At 39.0% G+C, this 20,622-nt stretch overlaps 1 protein-coding gene across 2 annotated transcripts in view; it reads right to left on the bottom strand.

The window, feature by feature from the left end:
* The window catches only part of LOC126481011 (catenin alpha), a 152,473-nt gene that overhangs the window by 52,038 nt on the left and 79,813 nt on the right, over window positions 1-20,622 (bottom strand). For both annotated transcript variants that reach the window (XM_050104467.1, XM_050104468.1), the window contains 3 exons: window positions 8,832-8,947; window positions 2,363-2,480; window positions 404-653 (listed from right to left, as the gene is read on the bottom strand). In XM_050104467.1, the coding sequence (XP_049960424.1) occupies window positions 404-653; window positions 2,363-2,480; window positions 8,832-8,947 (484 nt within the window). The remainder of the gene's footprint in view (window positions 1-403; window positions 654-2,362; window positions 2,481-8,831; window positions 8,948-20,622) is intronic.

Genomic DNA, 20,622 nt, shown 5'->3' with positions numbered 1-20,622 from the left:
ATCCCAAGACCACAGTGAAAGTGTTATTACATAGATCAAATAAGGTGCTGGTAAGTTCCTATGAGACCAAACTGATGAGGTCATCAGTCCCTAGGCGTACACACTACTTCATCTAACTTAAACTAACTTACGCTAAGGACAACACACATACACACACCCGTGCCCAAGGGAGAACTTGAACCTCCGATGGTGGGAGCCGCGCGAACCCAAGCAAGGCCCCTCAGACCACATGGTTACCCCACGCAGCATCAAGTAATGTATGAAAAAAAAATGGAACACACAACTATGCAAGGTTTGCAAAGAATTGTACTTTGTTGCATACATTTACAACTGTTATAGAAGCTGTACTGAATGCTATCTTACCTGTTACATTACTGAAGTATGAATTAATGCACATATTTACCTGAGACTGCTAAGAAATCATCAATAGTAGTGATATCATCAACAGCCTCTGTCAAAATCCGCACTTGGTTTTCCCATGCATCACGGAAGACGTCCATATTTTCTTGAGCAACTTTTGAACGTGGCCTGGCTGCCAAAATGCGTGCTGCATTTATCACTTGAGGACAAAGATTCTCTATCTGTGCAGCAGCGTAACGTACCATCTTAACTCCATCTTCATTTCCAGACATGCTGCATGCTAAATTGGCAACCTGTAAACCAGAGAGATTTATTTAGACTAAACCAAAATTTCCCAGTAAGGTATTCATCAGGATGGCCCATGTTATGGCATCTACGTTTAAAGTATAATAAGTAAAGACAAAAATGTACAAACTAAATACTGTGTTCATAATCAGGATGATGATGTTCAACTCTCTGGCCATCTTAATATAGGTTTAGACAGTGTTATGAAAACAATAGACTGCTACCCACTAATAGCAGAGATGTATAGTCGCAGACAGGCACAACAAAAAGACTCCTGAACAAATAAGCTGTCAGCCAGAGGACTTTCTTCTGGAGGAACACACACACACACACACACACACACACACACAAACACACACACACACACACACACACAAAACCACCGGTCTGTCCTCAGTGGCCAGATGCAGTGGTTATGTGTTTGTGAGACTTTTAATTGTGTGAATATATATGTCTGTGTGTGTGTTTGAGAGGCGGGGGGGGGGGGCCTCTTTCAGAAGAAAGTCCTCTGGCTGACAGCTTATTTGTTCAGGAGTCTTTTTTTTGTGCCTGTCTGTGACTCTACATCTCCACTATATGGTGAGTAGCAATCTATCCTTTTCATAATACTGTCATTATTCCATCCCGGATTTTCCATCGTCTAATACAGGTTTTCTGTAATTTATCTAGACCACTTCTGGCAAATAATGTGATGGACCCTGCACAAAGGTCATGGCCAATTTCCTCCTCTACAATTGTCCAACTGTAAATGATCAAAGGCATGTTGTACTTTCTTCTTCTCCATAACAGTTTCTTAATTGTTATTGTAAAAATTACAATAAGGTACAACCAACCTCAAAATAATGGACAAAATACTCTAACAAACTGATTATGTGGAGCACAAGTTTTATCTTCCATTTCTTTCAATGCTTCTTGTAATTCCAGATAGATATAATGTCCATAAACAGATCTGCTTCACAGAGGAAGGTAGAGTGCATTTCAGGTAGGAGTCTGTGAACTAGAAAACTGACCCTGTGAGGAACAGTAGTGCAGAAGAAAGAACAACAGAAATATGAACCACGATCATCATCACCTTTCTTCTTCTTTCTACTTCTTCCTCTCCTTCACATGCAATACAAAGATCCCCAGTCATCAGTAAATACCATCACAACTAAGAGCTTTCCAATTTCCTGAACATTTCTTCATTTTTCAAAGTTTTGGTACGCCTCAGACTGAAGTGTTCGTCTAGTTGAACTCAGCTTAAAAACATGGCATTTCTCAGACATCATAACCCATATACCTAAGTGAAATCAAACAATGGAAAAACCAAGATGGAATGTAACAATACGAGAGAAGGAAAGTTGCTACTCACCATATAGCGGAGATGCTGAGTCGCGATAGACACAATGGCCAAAAGCTATGATTGTGTGAATCTTTTTACTGTGTCTATTGCGACTCAGCATCTCCGTTATATGGTGAGTAGCAACTTTCCTTCTGTCGTATTGTTACATACCTAAGTGAAAAATTGAGAAACATGATAAATATACTAATTGCTGCCTGTTTGAAAAATGTCTACTTAAAATAACTCTCATAATTTTACAAGTATCATACCATGCTTTTTGTAACAAACAGGGTTTACAACTAAAAATATTTTGAGACTTCCAAGGCGTACACTAAATAATGAGAAGTGCTTAAGAAGTTGAACACTGTAATAAATTCAAAAATTTAAAATTTTTACCTCGACCAGTTTATTTGCATGTTCAGTGAAGACTAGGGCATATTCTTCAACTTCCTTTTCATTTCCTGCCCTGGCCGCTTCAATGAGGACAAGAAGCGGAACGTTGGTCTCCAGGAAACTAAAATAAAATTGCAATATAGTTTAAGTAGCTAACTTAAAAATAACTTAATGAATAAATACATTAATGCTTAACAGATTTAAAAAACACTTTAACTGCTAATTATTGAGGAGAACGTGTAATAGCACAATTATACAACAATGTCACCATTAAAATGATGTATCACAATGAGCCTGACTTGTTCAAAAAATTTGCAAAGATAGTCCTATTACAGTGTAAAAACATTTGAACTTTATTATATTAATGTCACCAAAAATTTATCAATGTATATGACTGGGGAAAAAAGCATACACAACAAAACAAACTTTTTGTCCATTTTAACCACAGATAACTCTTTAAAAATGTGATGACATTTTTTCTATTTTGCAGTGCTCTGGTACATCAGCTCACAGATACTTAACAGTCATACAAATGACTATCTTCAACACTTTTCAAGGCAGTGACATATCAAGGTGATATCAGTTGAAAATATACTCTTCTATGTAATCAATGAAATACACTTCCATTTGTCACACTGGACCCTCCACATTGGTGATATCAATGAATCATTTTCAGCATTTTAATATGTCGCCTTGCCAGTATAAGTTCAACAATGTCTAGTCAGCAAGAATGAACGTATACCATTATATCACAACAGTTTGCCAACATTTGAAACTCAATTTTTTCTTCAAATTCTTTGCGGTTGTTTCTGTCATCATGTCTTTCTTTCCTTCTTATCCTTCAATTGTAACTTCATGAAAAAAGAGAGAATTTTATCTTCTTCATGATACTGTACGTCAGCTGTCCTTTGTTAGACACTGAATTGATTATGTTATCATCCTTAAATGGGAAGAAGGCAAAGTCTGACAAGCATGGACATCATCAAACCATTAGTTTAAAGATTTGCAAAATACTGATATAAATAATTCACAGAAGACTGGTAGAAGCTGTCCTTGTGTAAGATCGGTTTGGGTTCTGAACATGTAGGAACATTTGAGGCAATACTGATTCTGTGAATTACCTTTAAAGATAGCCTGAAGAAAGGCAAACAAACATTTATAGCATTTGTAGATGCAGAGAAGGACTTTGAAAATGTTGACTGGAATACACTTTTTGACATTATTAAGACAGTAGGGAGAAAAAACAGTAAATGAAAGGTTATCTACAATTTGAACAGAAACCACACAACAGCAATAAAAATCGAAAACACAGATGACAAGTGGCAGTCGAGAATGGAGTGAAACAAGAATTTTGCTTTAGCCAATGTTATTCAATCTGTACATTGAGCAAGCAGTAAAGAAAATCGAGGAGAGATCTGTAAAGGAGATTCAAGTTCAGAGAAAGTTAATAAAAATTTTTAAGATATGCCACAGACATTTTAATTCTGCACGAGATGTCAAAGGACTTTGAATACAAACTGACAGAATCAGTGGTGTGATGAAAGAGGTTCTAATATTAATATCACAAGAGAAAGACGAAGTCATCTCAAATCAAGTGATGATGTGGGAATTAGATTAGTAAATCTGATACTGAAAGCAGTAGGTGAGTTTTACTATTTGGCTCAGCAAAATAACTGATGATGGCTGAAGTAGAGAGGATATAAAATGCAAACTAGCAATAAGGTGAGCAAAGCTTTTCTGAAAAAGAGAACTTTGTTAGGATCAAATATAAATTTAAGTGTTAGAAAAGCTTTTCCTGAAGGTCAGATGGAAGTAAAACATGGACAATAAATCGTTCAACCAAGAACGGACTAAAAGATTCTGAAATGTTGTACTAGTAACAAAACATTAAAAAAGATGCTGAAAATTAGGTGGGTAGATTGGGTAACTAAGGAAGAAGCACAGAAACAAATTGGAGAGAAAAAAAATTATTTCACAATTTGAGTAGAACAGCAGTTCGCTTGACAGAGGACATCCCCAGCCTCTGGTATCTTCCGCCCTCCTAGCAGAGCCAGCTGCACTGGCCTTGTCTCCTCCGACAGTCGATCTGCTGCTGGGAAATCTCACACCCTCTCTGGTTTTGTGCCACAATTCACAGCACAAACCAGCCATTTTCGGCCCTAAGGGCCTTTTCAGGGGTGAGGGATATAGTATCCTCGCCAGTAGACATCGAGATGGATGCAGATGAGTATGGGTATCACAGTGCAACAGGGCAGAACACTGACATGGGAATTGGGGGGGGGGGGGGGGGGGGGGGGGGGGGGTTTGCTTGGGTGATCCACTGCAGGGGCAGAGCCATTGCCTCAGGAGTTTACCTGCCAGTGGCAACAGGCCTGGTCAGGCAGTCATTACATCTACATCTACTATCGGCAAACAACCATGGAGGGCATGATTAGAGGCTACATCCCACTGCAGCAGTTATTATGGTTTCTTCCTGTTCCATTCAAATATGGAGCATGGGAAGATTACTTGTCTGAATGCGTCTGTGCATGCTATACTTATTCTAATCTTGTCTTCAAGATCACTACGTGAGAGGTATGTAGGGGTTATAGTACATTCGTAGAATCATCATTTAAAGCCAGTTCTTGAGCAATACTCAAGTCCATCAGTGTCATATATGCAGCTGCCTTTACAGGTAAACCACTCTCTCCTAAAATTCTCCCAATAAACCAAAGTCAACCATTCGCCTCCCCTACCACAGTTCTCACATACTTGTTCCATCTCGTATTGCTTTGCAACGTTACACTCAGATATTTAAAAGACTTGACTGTGTCAAGCAGGTCACTAGTAATACTGTAACTGAACATTACAGGTTTGATCTTCGTAGTCACCAGCATTAACTTATATTTTTCCACATTTAGGGCTAGCTGCCATTCATCACACAAATTGGAAATTTTGTCTAAGTCATCTTGTATCTTCCTACAGTCACTCAACTTCAACACCTTACCATACACCATGGCATCATCAGCAAACCACCTCAGATTGCTGCCCACCCCACCCGCCAAGGTTATTTATGTGTATAGACAACAACAGAGGTCCCATCACACTTCCCTTGGGCACTCCTGACAATACCCTTGTCTCTGATGAACACTCGCCATCGCGGACCACATACTCGGTTCTATTATTTAAGAAGTCTTCGAGCCACTCACATTTCTGTGGACTTATTCCGTATGTTCATGACTTTATTAACAGCCTGCAATGGGGCACCACATCAAATGATTTCCGAAAATCTAGAAATAAGCAATCTATCTGTTGCCCTTCATCCATAGTTCGCAGTACACCATGTGAGAAAAGGTCAAGCTGAGTTTTGTATGAACAGTGATTTTTAAAGCCATGCTGATTCGTGGACTTAAGCTTCTCAGTCTCAAGAAAGTTTATTATATTCGAACTGAGAACGTGTTCAAGGATTCTGCAACAAACAGAACTTAGGGATATTGGTCAGTAATTTTGCAGGTCTGTTCTTTTACTCTTTTTATATATTGGAGTCACGTGCACCTTTCTCCAGTCACTTACGACTTTGTTCTGGGCGAGAGATTCACGACTTTGTGCTGGGCGAGAGATTCACGACAAATGCAAGCTAGGTAAGGAGCCAATGCTGTAGAATGATTTTTGTAAAATCGAACTGGGATTCCATCCAGACCAGGTGATTTGTTTACTTTCAAATCTTTCAGTTGCTCAATCACCATATCTGTTTCCAATCGAGCACATATGGGGCATCATCAAACGGTAACTATAGCCTCCATCCCACAAATTGACATTAGGCACCTGCACAACACAATGAATGCACGTTTGCATGCTTGAATTCAACATTCTGGTGGTTACACTGGTTAGTTATGTACCAGCATTTTGCATTTGCAACAGCTTATCTCGCATTTACATTAACCTGTGATCTTGCAATGTTGGTCACTTAAATATGTTACCTAGCAAACGTATTGCTGAAATTTCATTGCTCTACATTAACTGTTTTTTGTTGTTGCAATGCTTTTTCTGTCAGTGTATTTGCAACTAAACAGGAAAGGGGGGAAGTGACAGTGGTACACGACCTGCTCTCTGTCACATACCACAAGATGGCTTGCGAAGTGTAGGTATACATGTAGATGCGAATGTAGATTTAGTGTACATATTGAACAGTGGGATGAATTCCACAGCCTTCAAAGAGTTTGTGATTTCCCACCTTTGTCAGCATATACTGATAAGCTGTAGGAATCTGAGGTGAAAGGACGTTCTTATTATTTGTTTAGCTCCATATTTACTCCGTCTATTCCTGCACATCTCCTTTCTTTTTTAACGAGTTTTGTAGTTAACCCATTGTCAATAATTACAACTTTTTTCTTCTTCACAACACATCATTTCCACTATCATCTTGCCTGCACCACAACTCTGGATAACTTCTAGTCCACTGATTATATTCAGTTTTGCTGTACCTTTTCACGACTGGTTTTGTGGGGAGTGAAAAATATACAGGAAAGAAAATGAAAGACGTAGAAAACTAAAAGAAAGGAGTAGTTGTTATGAAGAAATGCTGAGTTGGAAGAAATTAAGGTAAATTGAGGCCAGGTGGGTGGCGAAAACGAAGGACATGTTGTAACGCTAGTTCCCACTTGCGGAGTTCTGAGATACTGGTGTCTGGGGGAAGAATCCAGATGGCACATGTGGGGAAACCAAGGCACCAAGGTCACGACTGTCATGTTGTAGACCATGCTCTGCAACAGGATATTATGTGTTGCCAGAATACACATTCAGCCTATGACCATTCATCCTAACTGATAATTTGGTGGTAATCATGTCGGTAGTCATATGTTTTGCCAGTTACATGGCTGGTATAGGTGGTGGTAGGAGGGTGCATAGGGTAAGTCTTGCAGCAGGGACGGTCACAGTGGTAGGAGAAGTACTGTAGAGAGATGGGTGCAAAAGGAGCATAGGGTCTGACAAGAATATTGCGGAGATTGGGAGGGCAACAAAAAGCTCTTCTAGGTGTGGTGGACATCACAATTTACATATACTATCAAATGGTGAGCCATCTGTGAAACGACACAAGTCATATACCAACTGTTATGTAAACATTGCTTGGCTTTTTACATTGGCTTGACTACCACCAAATTATCAGTTAGAATGAATGGACATAGACAGAAGGTGTATAGTGGCAACACACAATATCCTTTTGCAAAGCATGCTCTACAACATGACAATCATGATCTCGATGCCTATTTCACCACACGTGCCATCTGGAGTCTTCCTCCAGACACCAGTTTCTCAGAACTCCACAAGTGGGAACTAGCGTTACAACATGTCCTCGGTTTTCGCCACCCACCTGGCCTCAATTTACCATAGTTTCTTCTGCCCCAACATTTCTTCATAACAACTACTTTCTTCACTCCGTTTTAGTTTTCTACATCTTTCATTTTCTTACCTGTCTATTTTTCACTGCCCCCCCCCCCCTCTGTTACGTACAATGCACTTATCTTTTTACTCTTAGTAGTTTGTGCACAATGTTTAAGCAGTAATCTCTGTCTTCTATATTACCCTGTCTTCCACCTTTAAGCTCTCAGGTTTTCAAATCTTGTCTGGTGCAGCCCCAATAATCAATTTTTCCCTCTCGTTCTGTCCCGTAAGTCCCCCCTAACCCACGGTTTTGGGTTACTTTCCCGAAATCTACCCCTTTTCCTAGATCTCTTCAGTCCTTTTCCTTCATCCTTCTTCTTTCCCCTTCAACCCATCTGCCTGAAGAAGGAGCCACTGGCCCCAAAGGCCTGCCTAATTATAATCTTTTATGTGTGTGGTCTGCCGCCGCTTCGTGAGTAGATTTTTCACCTATCGAATTACCTTAATTTGTCAAAAATTGGTTGTTTTCATCTCTTTTAAAATTTATATGAAATGTGAGGGTTTTCATTCTATATAAGAAGCAGAATAAAATACATATATAGGCTTTCAGAGTGATTTTCACTCTGCAGCGGAGTGTGCACTGATATGAAACATCCTGGCAGATTAAAACTGTTGGTAGGAGACGAGATACTGGCAGAAGTAAAGGTGTGAGGACGAGGCGTGAGTGGTGCTTGGGTAGCTCAGATGGTAGAGCACTTGCCCGGAAAAGGCAAAGGTCCCGAGTTTGAGTCTCGGTCCGGCACACAGTTTTAATCTGCCAGGAAGTTTCATATACAGGCTTTTTTTAACTTATACATGATTCTGTAATTGCAAAGCTTCAATAAAACAGGAAAGAAAATAGACCACACACACACACACACACACACACACACACACACACACACACACACACACACAAAGAGAGAGAGAGAGAGAGAGAGAGAGAGAGAGAAAAAATGTTTACATTCAAGCATGTAGCAAGTGTGTATTTGAACAAAACAATTATACTGGAATTACACAATTTTAACTTAATATCCTGTTTATTACTTTCCGCACAGTGCGGAATGCCAACCTGTCCGACACGTGATCAACAACTGCCTTCCTCAGTTGCCGCCGGAGGTCTCTCGTCTTGCGGCACATGTGATCTAAGGCTCGCTCCAAGCCTTCACTCTGTTCTTTGGTACCCATCTGTCAAAAAATAAATTAGTCTTGAAATAAATTAGTCTTGAGCAGAATTTTATAATTTTCTTATCTTGATGAAGGTGATAAAAAATTAATGATTAAAAAAGTTAAATAATGGAAAAGACTATTTGTTGTGTCAGTATGCAACTCAAAGTGTCAACTTTATGGTGAGTAACAAACTATCCTGTTCATAATATTGTTGAAAGCGACACTAAAGAGCCTTAGCTGTACATCCCTGCCAACAGCCACAATGAGTACTGAATGCTACATGAAATGATAGAGGTCAGGAATGTAACTACAATCTGAAGACAGATGATGACATTCTTATCGGCCTCACTTGCCACAGATTGATTTCTGAAACTGTGTTATACTCCTAGTAAAATAAATAATAAATAAATAAATAAATCATGTCCTGAAGAGGACTGTAGCAGATTGGTTGAAACATCAGCAATTTAACTTACTTACAAAAATTATACTTATTTATTGAAAAGTTCATTTTTCAAGGATCTGAAACATTTTCAAAATTTACTTGTCTATGCCACTTGTATTAGATTCACCAAAACAGAACCACACTGCAACTGTACACTTTTAAATTGGCATTAGGTTGTACAAGGGGTATGGAGGAAGCAGCACTTAAGTTAGTTTTGCTAATGACAAGAAGGGCAAAAGCATTTACATAACTTTTACATTTCACATATCAGAAAACATTTATAACTATTACAACAGCTGAATCATTCAACAATGTCATGCAATTTGCTAAACGAACAACATAAGACAAGCGTGGAGAAAAATATGCAGAAAACTCAGCTGCAGGCTCCCACACCACTTATAAAACACACCATGTTGCGTGTTATTTTATCTATAACACAAAAAATTATGTACATAGAGTATCCAATGCTGCTGACAACCAGTTCTCACTGTTTCAAAGCAGATTAACGTAATTAGTGCACACTCAGCAAAATAGAGTAAGGAGTAGCTACAACCCAGGGGGTCACTATTAGCACCTCATATGCAAGAATTTGTATGATTGCATTGGTGCATCTGAAATAATCATTCCCAAGTGGAATGTAGAAGAAGTAACTGCTTCTGGATCATAACAATCATAATTCAAAACATTCTCAGCTTTCTTACTAAATCAGTTTATACAACTACTTAGAGGAATCATGTCAGATCATTCTCCGTGATTTCAAGGAAGCGGTATGTCCTCAACATGGTGACCAAATTATCTCTGTGAAAGAGAAATTATGCAATCAAAGGAGGATGGAACAACACTACTGAGAGAAGAGCAAAATGTGATATTTAAAACAGCACCTGATAGTCTCCGTGGAAGCAAGTTACTGCTAATGCTGATTGATTACACTAGCATGACTGTGGCTCAGTTAGGATTTTATGGCTAAAAACTACTCTTGATATATTAAGAGCACAATGCAATCAAGTAACCTTCATGTAGTCAACAAAATGTACATAAAAAGACTTGAATAAGTTGACAACATCCACACCGATTCTCGGTGACACAGTGGTCATAAAAATAAGCATGATAGGAAATGGGGTGAATTAGAAGATGGTACTAGCTTGGCAATGCTCAAATGTAGCTAATTATATCAGAAAGAATCAACAGCAGTTGTGTCACTATATAACAGAGGGAGCTGGAAGCAACATCATGTGGGACAACCCTCATTCATGCGGGTAAACATCAGCCCTAATGCAACTGGGCAAAAGTCGGAAATTATTCCTGTTTCTGTCAGGTGGCACCACGTGTACCATGATCTGCTCTCCTCACGCAGCTTAAGGCTGCGTTCACACTGCCAGCCGGGCCAGGCCGGGATGACGCGTACTGGCTCAGCTCGTGCCTAGCCAGCTCAGGCCGAAGTGTAGTGCATTCACATTGCGTGCCGCGCCGAGCCAGGACGGCGAAATGGGGGTAAATCCACTTCTCTGATTTTCATGTTTTAAAAATTCTTAGCAGTATATAAGACTTCGCCACACCGTTTTATGAACTTATTTTTTCCTTAAAAGCGTTACTTACGTCGTGAAAAAAGAAAAAGTCACTTTTCGTTTCGCGTGATTTCTTAGTTTCGTAACGTTTCCCAAGCGATTTTGAAGAAAGTATGCGGCTAAAAAATCTGATTTTTGTACACGTGGTAGTGTAACATCTTAGCTTCGAATTGAATCATTTATGTTTCCATATTTCTTAGCAGTCATTGTGAAATGATGCTATTTGTCAACGTTGTGCACTTGATTTACAAATCTTGTAGTGAAAAAGTTATGTAGCGGGTAGCTTACTGTTAGTTCCGTTTTAGATCATACATTGTTGGGAATGAAATGTAGCTAAAAGTACCAAAAAGTTTTTGAAATGATAATGATACTGATATCTGTCTCTGGTCACAAGTAATCGGAGCTATTCAGTGGCGTCAGTGCCGCGTCCGCAAGTTCGCGCGGTTACAGCTTGGTTTAGTGTAGTCATATAATGCAGGACAGAAAAAAAACTAATTACTAGTGATCAGCACAGACCTAGTGTCGGTCCCTCGTATTATTTTAATGGTCTCATTGTCTAGATAAAGTGTCTAGATAGAAGTGTCAATGACATAGGTCTGATAAAATATGATGCAAAACTAATCACAAAAACAAACTGGAGATTTGTGATACGTTTACTGCAGAAACTGAAGCGCAATTCTGTAGTCTCGTTGTCTACTTTGACAGAAAAAAATAATGGAGAGTTAATGAAACTACTGTAGATCGACACAGATGTGCGTTTCATTGTTCTTCATTGTTTTTTTTTCTTCCTTGGCGGGCTGCACTGCACTGTCAAGGTAATCCCCACTCTTTGGCTAAATGGCTGTTAGCTGCTGGAGGCCAAATAAATAAATTTAAAAAAATCCCTACCCTTCGACAGCTGACAAGCAAGTTAGTAGGAAACGCAGCTGCAGTCAACAGTTGCTCACCTTTAGCTAGTCTGTGCTGTCTTGTAGAACAATGTCTTCACTCTTTTATTGGTATTGTTTTGACTCTGCAGTAACTCATCGAGTTTTGAAGTACAGATGAACTAGGAGGTTATGGATTCATCCCATAAATAGCGACAGACATTTAGGAGAGTTTTTTTCTTTACATGAAGAACTTAAAAACTATCCTGAAAATTTTTATTCATATTACAGAATGAATCACAACACATTTCAGTATGTGCTGCAGAACATTCAAGACAAAATTTCGAAACAGACCACAAATTTTCGCAGAAGTATAACAGCAGAAGAAAAATTGTGTATAACGATAAGGTAAGATTAGTTAGTACAAACTTTTTGGTTTGCAGTAGAACTTTGTACAGCACTCACTACCCCAATTAATTTCAATTTCATTATTTTAATTGAAAGAATATAGAAGGGTGCAAGAAAATGTCTCTTTCATTATTTATTGTTGTACAACTGTGAAATGACATGGACTAAGTGAATATCTACTGTGCAAACAAAACTGTAAAAACTTCAACCAACACCACACTTGAGTAACACATTTTATGATTTTTTTTCTCAGGTATCTGTCCACTGGCATCTCCTTTCATGCACTAGCATTGTCATTCTGATTAGGAGTGTCCACCGTATCAGTGGTGGTGAAAGACGTTTGTATGGCCATATGGGAGTCACTTGCTCCCATTCATTTACCAACGCCAATTGTTTCTCAATTTAAAGAAATTGCCAGTGAAATGCATACGAGATGGGGATTTCCAAACTGTGTTGGATGTATAGATGGGAAGCACATACGTGTCCATTGTCCTAAACTTTCTGGCAGTATGTTTTACAATTACAAACAATACTATTCGATTGTACTCCAAGCAGTTGCTGATGCAAATTACAAATTTATAGCTGTAGATGTTGGTGCCTACGGTAAACAGTCTGATGCAGGCGTGTTTAAAGAAAGTATGTTATATAAGAAACTTACAAATGGGGAGCTGTTATTACCACCACCAACAAGACTTGAAGGAATGTGTCAGGAACTACCATACGTCATTTTGGGAGATGAAGCTTACCCCTTATTAGAGAATTTGATGAGACCTTTTCCTTGCAGAAATTTGGACAACGAGAAGATTCTATACAATGATATGCATTCCAGAGCAAGAAAAGTTGTTGAATGTGCATTTGCTATAATGACCAATAAATGGAGACTACTGAGGAAGGAAACTGAAACATCCATTTACGTAGCTGATCACATAGTCAAGTGCATTTGTCTGCTTCATAATATTGTCATTGACAGAAAAGGATGCAATGTTGAAGCTGAAAAGTTTTGTAACAATGCTGATAAGCAGACAGCTAGTGCCACATTCAACAGAAATTCCACATTACGTTCGAAAACTGTCAGGAACACTTTTGTTGAATATTTTGTTAAAAATGCAACTTCAAATAATTAAAAAACCTTTCAAAAATAAATTTTGGAATTGAAAGTACTTAGCTATTTACTATATTTTTGTGTATCTCATTTCATTGTAAATAAAACAAATAAAATTATAAAGGAAAATAATTTATATTTGTGTGTACTATCTGAAACACACTCCTTGGTTACTTCGTTCCATAATCTGGAAACTGCATCATTTCTGTCATACTAGCTGAATTTCTGATAACAAATTGATAGACACAAGTTTATGTCACATATATGTTATTCTGCATTCATTAATTAAAGTAAGAACATCACAAAAAGATGTCACAGACAACAGCTTATAGTAACGTGCCACAGCATGACTTTACAATGCATTGTCATCTGGTAGGGACACATTTCCGTCCCTCAGTGACACTCGTATCTGTTTCCGTTTACAAGTAAATGCGAACTATTCAGTGGCGGCAATGCCGCGATCGCTGGCAAGCTATTGTTGTAAATGCATGTAAATACGGTAGATTAAACAAATGAAATAAAAGTAATTTCGCATGTATCATTATAATAAACGTAATTTTTCCTCACTGATTGTGAAATGTAAGGTAACATCTTAACATAAAAGATGTGTGCAGTCACACTTGTTATGAAAGTAGAAGGGAGACGTGTGATGCGTGTACTGCAGCAGCTGTAGTGCTGCTCCACAGGCTCGCGCCTGCGGTCGGCTCGCACCGCCAATATTAAACACTCGGAAAGTGGCCGGCTCGGCTCTGGGAGGTTCACGCCGTGCCGGCGCAGCCCAGCCGCCAGTGTGAACACCGCAATTCAAAACCATGTGTTTGATATCAAAGCTGGCTGCGGCCCGGCCAGGCTCGGCTTGGCCCGGCCAGCAGTGTGAACACAGCCTAAGAGTGGCTTTCCTAATAGGTGCACAGATAATACTATTTACATGAAGATAGTGACATCACCACCACCACCACGAATAAACGTAGCTCCATTCTGGATTCAGGTGTGTGGAACAGCAGCTGGTTGATGAAATGTAATAATGATGTACCAACAGCTGTTATTTTGATACTTTTTTATTAGGAAACTAGTTTCAACATTCCAATCACACCATCATCAGGGTTGTCGCATGAATGACACCAAGTACCACTCGCGCTTGTATAAGACAAGCCACCAGTACTCTTATCTGGTTCCCCATCAGTACACTTATCTGGTTCCACAGATACCCAAACTTCACGAGCATGTGTGCTCTTCGCATGTGACAGTAATTGTTCATTAGACATTGGAACTTCATTAGCATGTGTGCTCGTCACTCGTGTGACAGCAACTGTTCGTTTGGCAGTTGATGCCACATGTGTGAAGGGCACAGAGCTCATTAAGTCTGGATATCTACAGAACCAGATATCTTATATGGTTTTGTAGATATCAAAACTTCATCAACTGTGTGCCTTGTCAGTCATGTGACAGTCTCGATGATGATGTGACTGGAACATCGAAATTGGTTGCCTAATAAAACAGCATAAAAATAATGTCTGTTGGTACTGTATTATTCTTAATTGACCTTTCCAAAACATCTGTTAAAAACTTCTGTCCACAAAGTTTTAATTTCCTTTTTTGGATAGTTGCTATGAGGTTTCTCTGCTTGCTCATCTCTTTCAAAACACCTAACTGAACTTTTTCTGTTCAAATGGCTCTCATTAGCTTCCTCCAAAGCCACATATGTATCACTTCTCAGCACTTCCTCCCTGTCTTCAATAGTGTTCAGCTTTCACAGCATACGAGAGCACGATCCAGATGAAAATCTTGACATTTGTTTTTTATAATAAATTCCTATTTCCCTTCTTTCAGTGAAAGCACAGTAAACTGTTGCATGTTGTTTTCCTATTTTCCATACGGTATCTGTAGTATTCTTTAGTTAACATGTGTAAAGGAAAAGAATTAACATTTTTTTATTTCTTTGAATTGTGATATCAGGTTTTCTCATTATTTTGTTTACTTACTATAATACCTTTTTTTTACTATTAGTTTTAAGATCAAAGTATTTCCTGTTGCAAATTTAGAAAATACACTCTGCATGTTTTTCACCATAAGTTACTAAGGCAAACTGCAAAGTTTGTACAGTGAATGGGAATTCTACTCTTTTTAACTTAACATGTTTTTCCCTTGAAGATCCTTGAACCTTTTACAATGAAAAGGTTATACAAATAAGAAGATATTTAGCATCCTTTTCTCACTTCTATTCTAATGGTAGCTTCACATTTCTGTTGTGTTTCTTCCTCTACATTTATTCCTCTCTTGAATCATGTTTATCACATTTTCTGTGATTCATGGTTTTTATCCCACTTGTTTTTCACCCAGTATTTCATCTGACATTTCTGTTACAATTTCGTTCACTGTATTTCATGATTTTATAGATATTTCACCTTTTTGCATAAATCATCTGGTTTCTTTTAAATTTTAAACTACACTTTACTATGGATGGCACATGGTCACAATCTTCATCTAATTCTGGATAGCTATGGATAGACTTCAATTTCTATACCTTCTGCAATAAAAAATTGGTAGCTATTACTACCACATGGAGCTTTCTATGTGTACCTCATTCTTTTACGCATTTTAAAGGTTGTGTTTGTTGTCACTAAGTCAAGTTCCTCAAAAAACTCAAGTAGATGCTCTCCTCTACAATTGGTGATTCCTAATCCAAATATCTCTGCTGCCCTCCTTTCCAGATAATTCCCCACTATGGCGCTGAAATCTCTCATTATTAATGAAGTTGAAAAATAGACTTGTATAGTCACTAAGTTGTTGCAGTCCTTCTACTTCTTAATTATCGTTTACTAGGTCTTCATAACAATATACACCCATTTTTTCCCAGTGTGACTGCTACCACATTTCTGCCTTGTTCTTCTCCTCCAATAATATTACTCTAATTTTAAAGCACTACCTCAACGTTCTTACCATTGCCATCTTGTTTCACAGAATGCTAAAATGTCAAACAATTTTGAGTTCTTCTAACTTCCTTGTTCTTAGTAGTACTGTTGCACAAAGACTGTTGAGTGTGATGAACAGCTTGTGACGCTCAGCATAATGATGTCGTACACAGGGACGTGAGCATCAGCTTGAACCCCGACACTGTTTCACAAGAAGATGTATTCAGAACGTAAGAGTACTTATTCATGAAGCTGATGAAGCAGAAGAAGCTAGCCAACTCCTCTGAAGAGTGAAGATGGGCAACAGTACAGCTCCCTCTAGGATCCTTCAGGACTGATAAACAAGAAAAACTGAACGAATGAAGTCATCCCTACCCAATTGTGACGCCTGGCTGCTACACCTTGCTGTCTCTTGCAGGGTAGGGAGACTGCTGTTGGAGAAGTACAGGACAGCAGACTCATCAAATTAGATCCTCACTCTCAGACGTGCTCAGATACTTGCCGACATTCTCTGTACACAGTGGTATTGGAGCATGTAAATAATGCCAACCACTGCCATCTCCATCGGCTGTTGGCTTCAAGGTGGAGATTACTGCAGGGCTAGATGAGGTATCCGGTCATCTACTACGGACTTTGTCATCAGTAGCAGCAGGCAAACCCCTGACCTGGAGAATTTATGCAGATGACTTGGCACCGCTGGGTCTCCCTCTGGCTGGCTTCCGCTTGCTTCCGGACACCTCTCTAATGGGACGCGTGTTAATTCCTGAGCTGCAGGCGGCTCAGTCTCTCTGTCACTTTACACCATTTCCTGACGGCTTCCATCACTGCTGATCACTGCACAGTGTGGGAGCACACGTTCGATGTCTAAATTGGACATTAGATGTCAGGGTTTGGACACAGTCTACCCCGGTGTGATACTCTGCAACCGCATCTTGGACATGCTGCTAAGAGCGGTGTCTGATACACTCTGAGGGCCCCTTCACTGATGCCGCAGTCTGCCACCAACAGGACATGCTGTGCTGGCTCCCGAGTTGGCAGCTGCTGATCCCAGCGCTCTCTGCCACCAACATCATTGAATAACAATGACCTCCTGCCTATTATAATGTTGTCTCTGCACTAGACTGAATTAAGAAATATTGTAAAGAGGGATGTTTCATTAATTTCCCGCAAAGCAGTTCCACATACCACAACCTCTACATCCCATGTGTCTGCAAGGATGCCTCACCTCCTCCTGATCTATGAATGGCCAAGTCCTCCGCAGCCCTGGATTAACTACCAATTCCAACAATATCTTTATATTCCATATGTCAAGTTCCATCCTCTTCCTCATACTCTGAACTGTATGCGTATAATAATGAAACTTCCTGGCAGATTAAAACTGTGTGCCGGACCGAGACTCGAACTCGAGACCTTTGCCTTCCGCGGGCAAGTGCTCTACCAACTGAGCTACCCAAGCACGACTCACGCCCCGTCCTCACAGCTTTACTTCTGCCAGTACCTCGTCTCCTACCTTCCTAACTTTACAGAAGCTCTCCTGCGAACCTTGCAGGACTAGTACTCCTGAAAGGAAGGATATTGCGGAGACATGGCTTAACCACAGCCTGGGGGGTGTTTCCAGAATGAGATTTTCATTCTGCAGCGGAGTGTGCACTTTCTTTCAGGAGTGCTAGTTCTGCAAGGTTCGCAGGAGAGCTTCCGTAAAGTCTGGAAGGTAGGAGACGAGGTACTGGCAGAAGTAAAGCTGTGAGGACGGGGCATGAGTCATGCTTGGGTAGCTCAGCTGGTAGAGCACTTGCTCGCGATAGGCAAAGGTCCCGAGTTCGAGTCTCGGTCCGGCACACAGTTTTTATCTGCCAGGAAGTTTCATATCAGCGCACACTCCGCTGCAGAGTTAAAATCTCATTCTGCGTATAATCATATTTGTACACAAAAATTGTTCCTTGATTTGCTGGAGGTAAGGTTTCATTTAATTTTATTTTATCCATTCCAAAGAGGTTGTGAAAGTCTTCTACAATTAAAAAGGGTTTCACTTTTATAATCAAGACATTTGCTGCTAGGAATTACAAAGGCTATTAACTTCATTAAACAAATAAAAACTGTGATATGGCAATACTTTTGATTATAAAAACATAACCAGAACGCCAATTCAAATTATTTTCCTTCCAGGATCATTTATCTAATTCTGTAAAATTACTAAATAATACAATTATTAATCTTGCACACTATTTTGAATAGTCCACTGAACACTACTGACAAAAGGAAGTAGAATTCAAGCATTTAACCACCATAATTTATTATGCATGCCTAAAAGGACTACTTTCCACAGGTGTGTGTACCTTTTGTAGTTGTATTTATGAGAGAGAAGGTAGCCAGCTATACTTTTTTCTTGTTTACTTCTAGTCTAAGCTTTGCCTAACTCCTTTTCTTTCTTAACACCTTTTATCAATAAGGATGTCATTGCATTTCCAGGAAGTATTATAGTTTTGCTTTGCTTGTCTTACTCCCCATTTTTCTTCAGACTTTTAACAAATAAGTATTTTATAATGCTAATATGTTTCTTCCAGCTTCTGGTGTTGATACAGGTGAATCTGATGCAACATTTGTATGTGAGCATTATATTCATTTTTCTCATGGCACATCATTTTCTCTCTTATTGCTCACTTTATACATGCCTTCAGAGAACAGTATGTACTTCTGATGAGCAATTCTGACAACTCAATACTGAAACAAATACAAAGCCTGTGCCTCCCCCCCCCCCCCCCTCCACCACTGCCAAATTTTTAAACAAAAAAACATCAACCACATTTTAAATCCTTACAAAACCAATACAGGACATTTATATAAATTGCAATAATCCATTTTATTCATATAAAAAATATAAAAAAACATTACCACATATAAGGTCACACGCAGGAGCCTTTCTGTAAAGCATACTGCAAGCAAAATTTTATGTTTGATACTAAGTGTGCAGGAAATGAAGACTGACTGCAGATTCACTTCTGAAATACATACAACAGTGCATTCAGACACAAAACTTCTTCTGTTGATTTAAAAGATACCAACATGCGGAAGAATTTTACAGAAAAGGAATGTATTATACAAAAGAGGACAGCTTTACCAAGAATGAAATTCTAAGGGACTAGCTGATGAATACTGCAGTGCGAAGAATAGTGTTGAATGTGTAATTATGATAAGGCTAGGTTTCAGATAATGCAGTCATCCCTAAATATAATTTTTTTTTCTGTAACTGCTGTTAGTATACCTAGACATTAAGAATTTAAATGATTTATAGACTATACTTCATTCCCAATTCAGAGGTTACTCAAGTCTGCTATAGGTTATGATTAGTGGCAGGTAGAAATTTCAATTCTTTTACGCACTGCGTAACCGAAGACAGTGGAATAATAGAGACGGCATTGGGGAGAAAGCAGTCACTTCTTATCATCAACATCATTGTGACTTCAATTAATAACATCTGAAGTCATTAGAACCAATATAGCACATTGCCTAAATTGGACATTATATGCAGACAAAATTAGTGTGTCTGAATTTACAATAAAGGACCTACATCCTAAGACAATTTGCTTTTATGTACAGATGATACAAGAAGGTAAATGGAACTATCTATTAATAGATCTCCTTATTAAGGACAACACACACAGTCCATGTTTAGGCAAATCAGTAACTGAAACCGCTGAAGTTTCAAAAACTGATCTAGTCTTTTTCTTCATGTGCTACAATGGTTGGTCGTACACTTTTTCACTGTTTTGAGTTGAGTAATACAGCACACAGTTGACTAGCACTTACAGAATATGAAGAAAAACTAGTTCAGTAGCAAATGAACATATTAACTTTGTTGTTAACACAAATAACAAATGTCAGACAACCACATGAGATAGCAGTTTTTCATGGTGACATTCTTGAATAAATGCTTTGTGGAGTTCTTGCCACATTAGATTTGTCAATCTCAAGCTTTCAACAACTTCCTCCCACATCATTTTCATCATCATGAGATTAGATTTCAGAGGGCTGTCCGGTACTTTAATTGGTGGAAGTATGTCATGGAGGTGTCACAAAGTCACAAAACGTCAATATGCCATCACAGATATGTTGATGTCTTATGAACACTGGTAGTGATGCTCATTTTGTTAGGCTGTGGAAAACTCAACCAATTCCTCTGTTGCCTTTCAGCAACATGCGTTTCCATGCACTATATAGCAATTTCAACAAATCTGCTGTTCCCGGACACAGCCTTGTGAACATACATGCGATTATGTTTGATAAAATAAAAATCTTATTCCATGCATCTACCTACTGGGATTCTGTCATCAAAGAAGCCATTGAAATCAGAATGTGTAACAACCTTAACCAAGACAGTGGCTACATCCTTAGTGGTGC

Source organism: Schistocerca serialis, chromosome 5 (genome assembly GCF_023864345.2).
Source record: "Schistocerca serialis cubense isolate TAMUIC-IGC-003099 chromosome 5, iqSchSeri2.2, whole genome shotgun sequence".
Taxonomy (NCBI): Eukaryota; Metazoa; Arthropoda; class Insecta; order Orthoptera; family Acrididae; genus Schistocerca; species Schistocerca serialis.
Note: the sequence above shows the minus strand (reverse complement) of the source record. Positions and strands in the feature narration are given on the sequence as shown.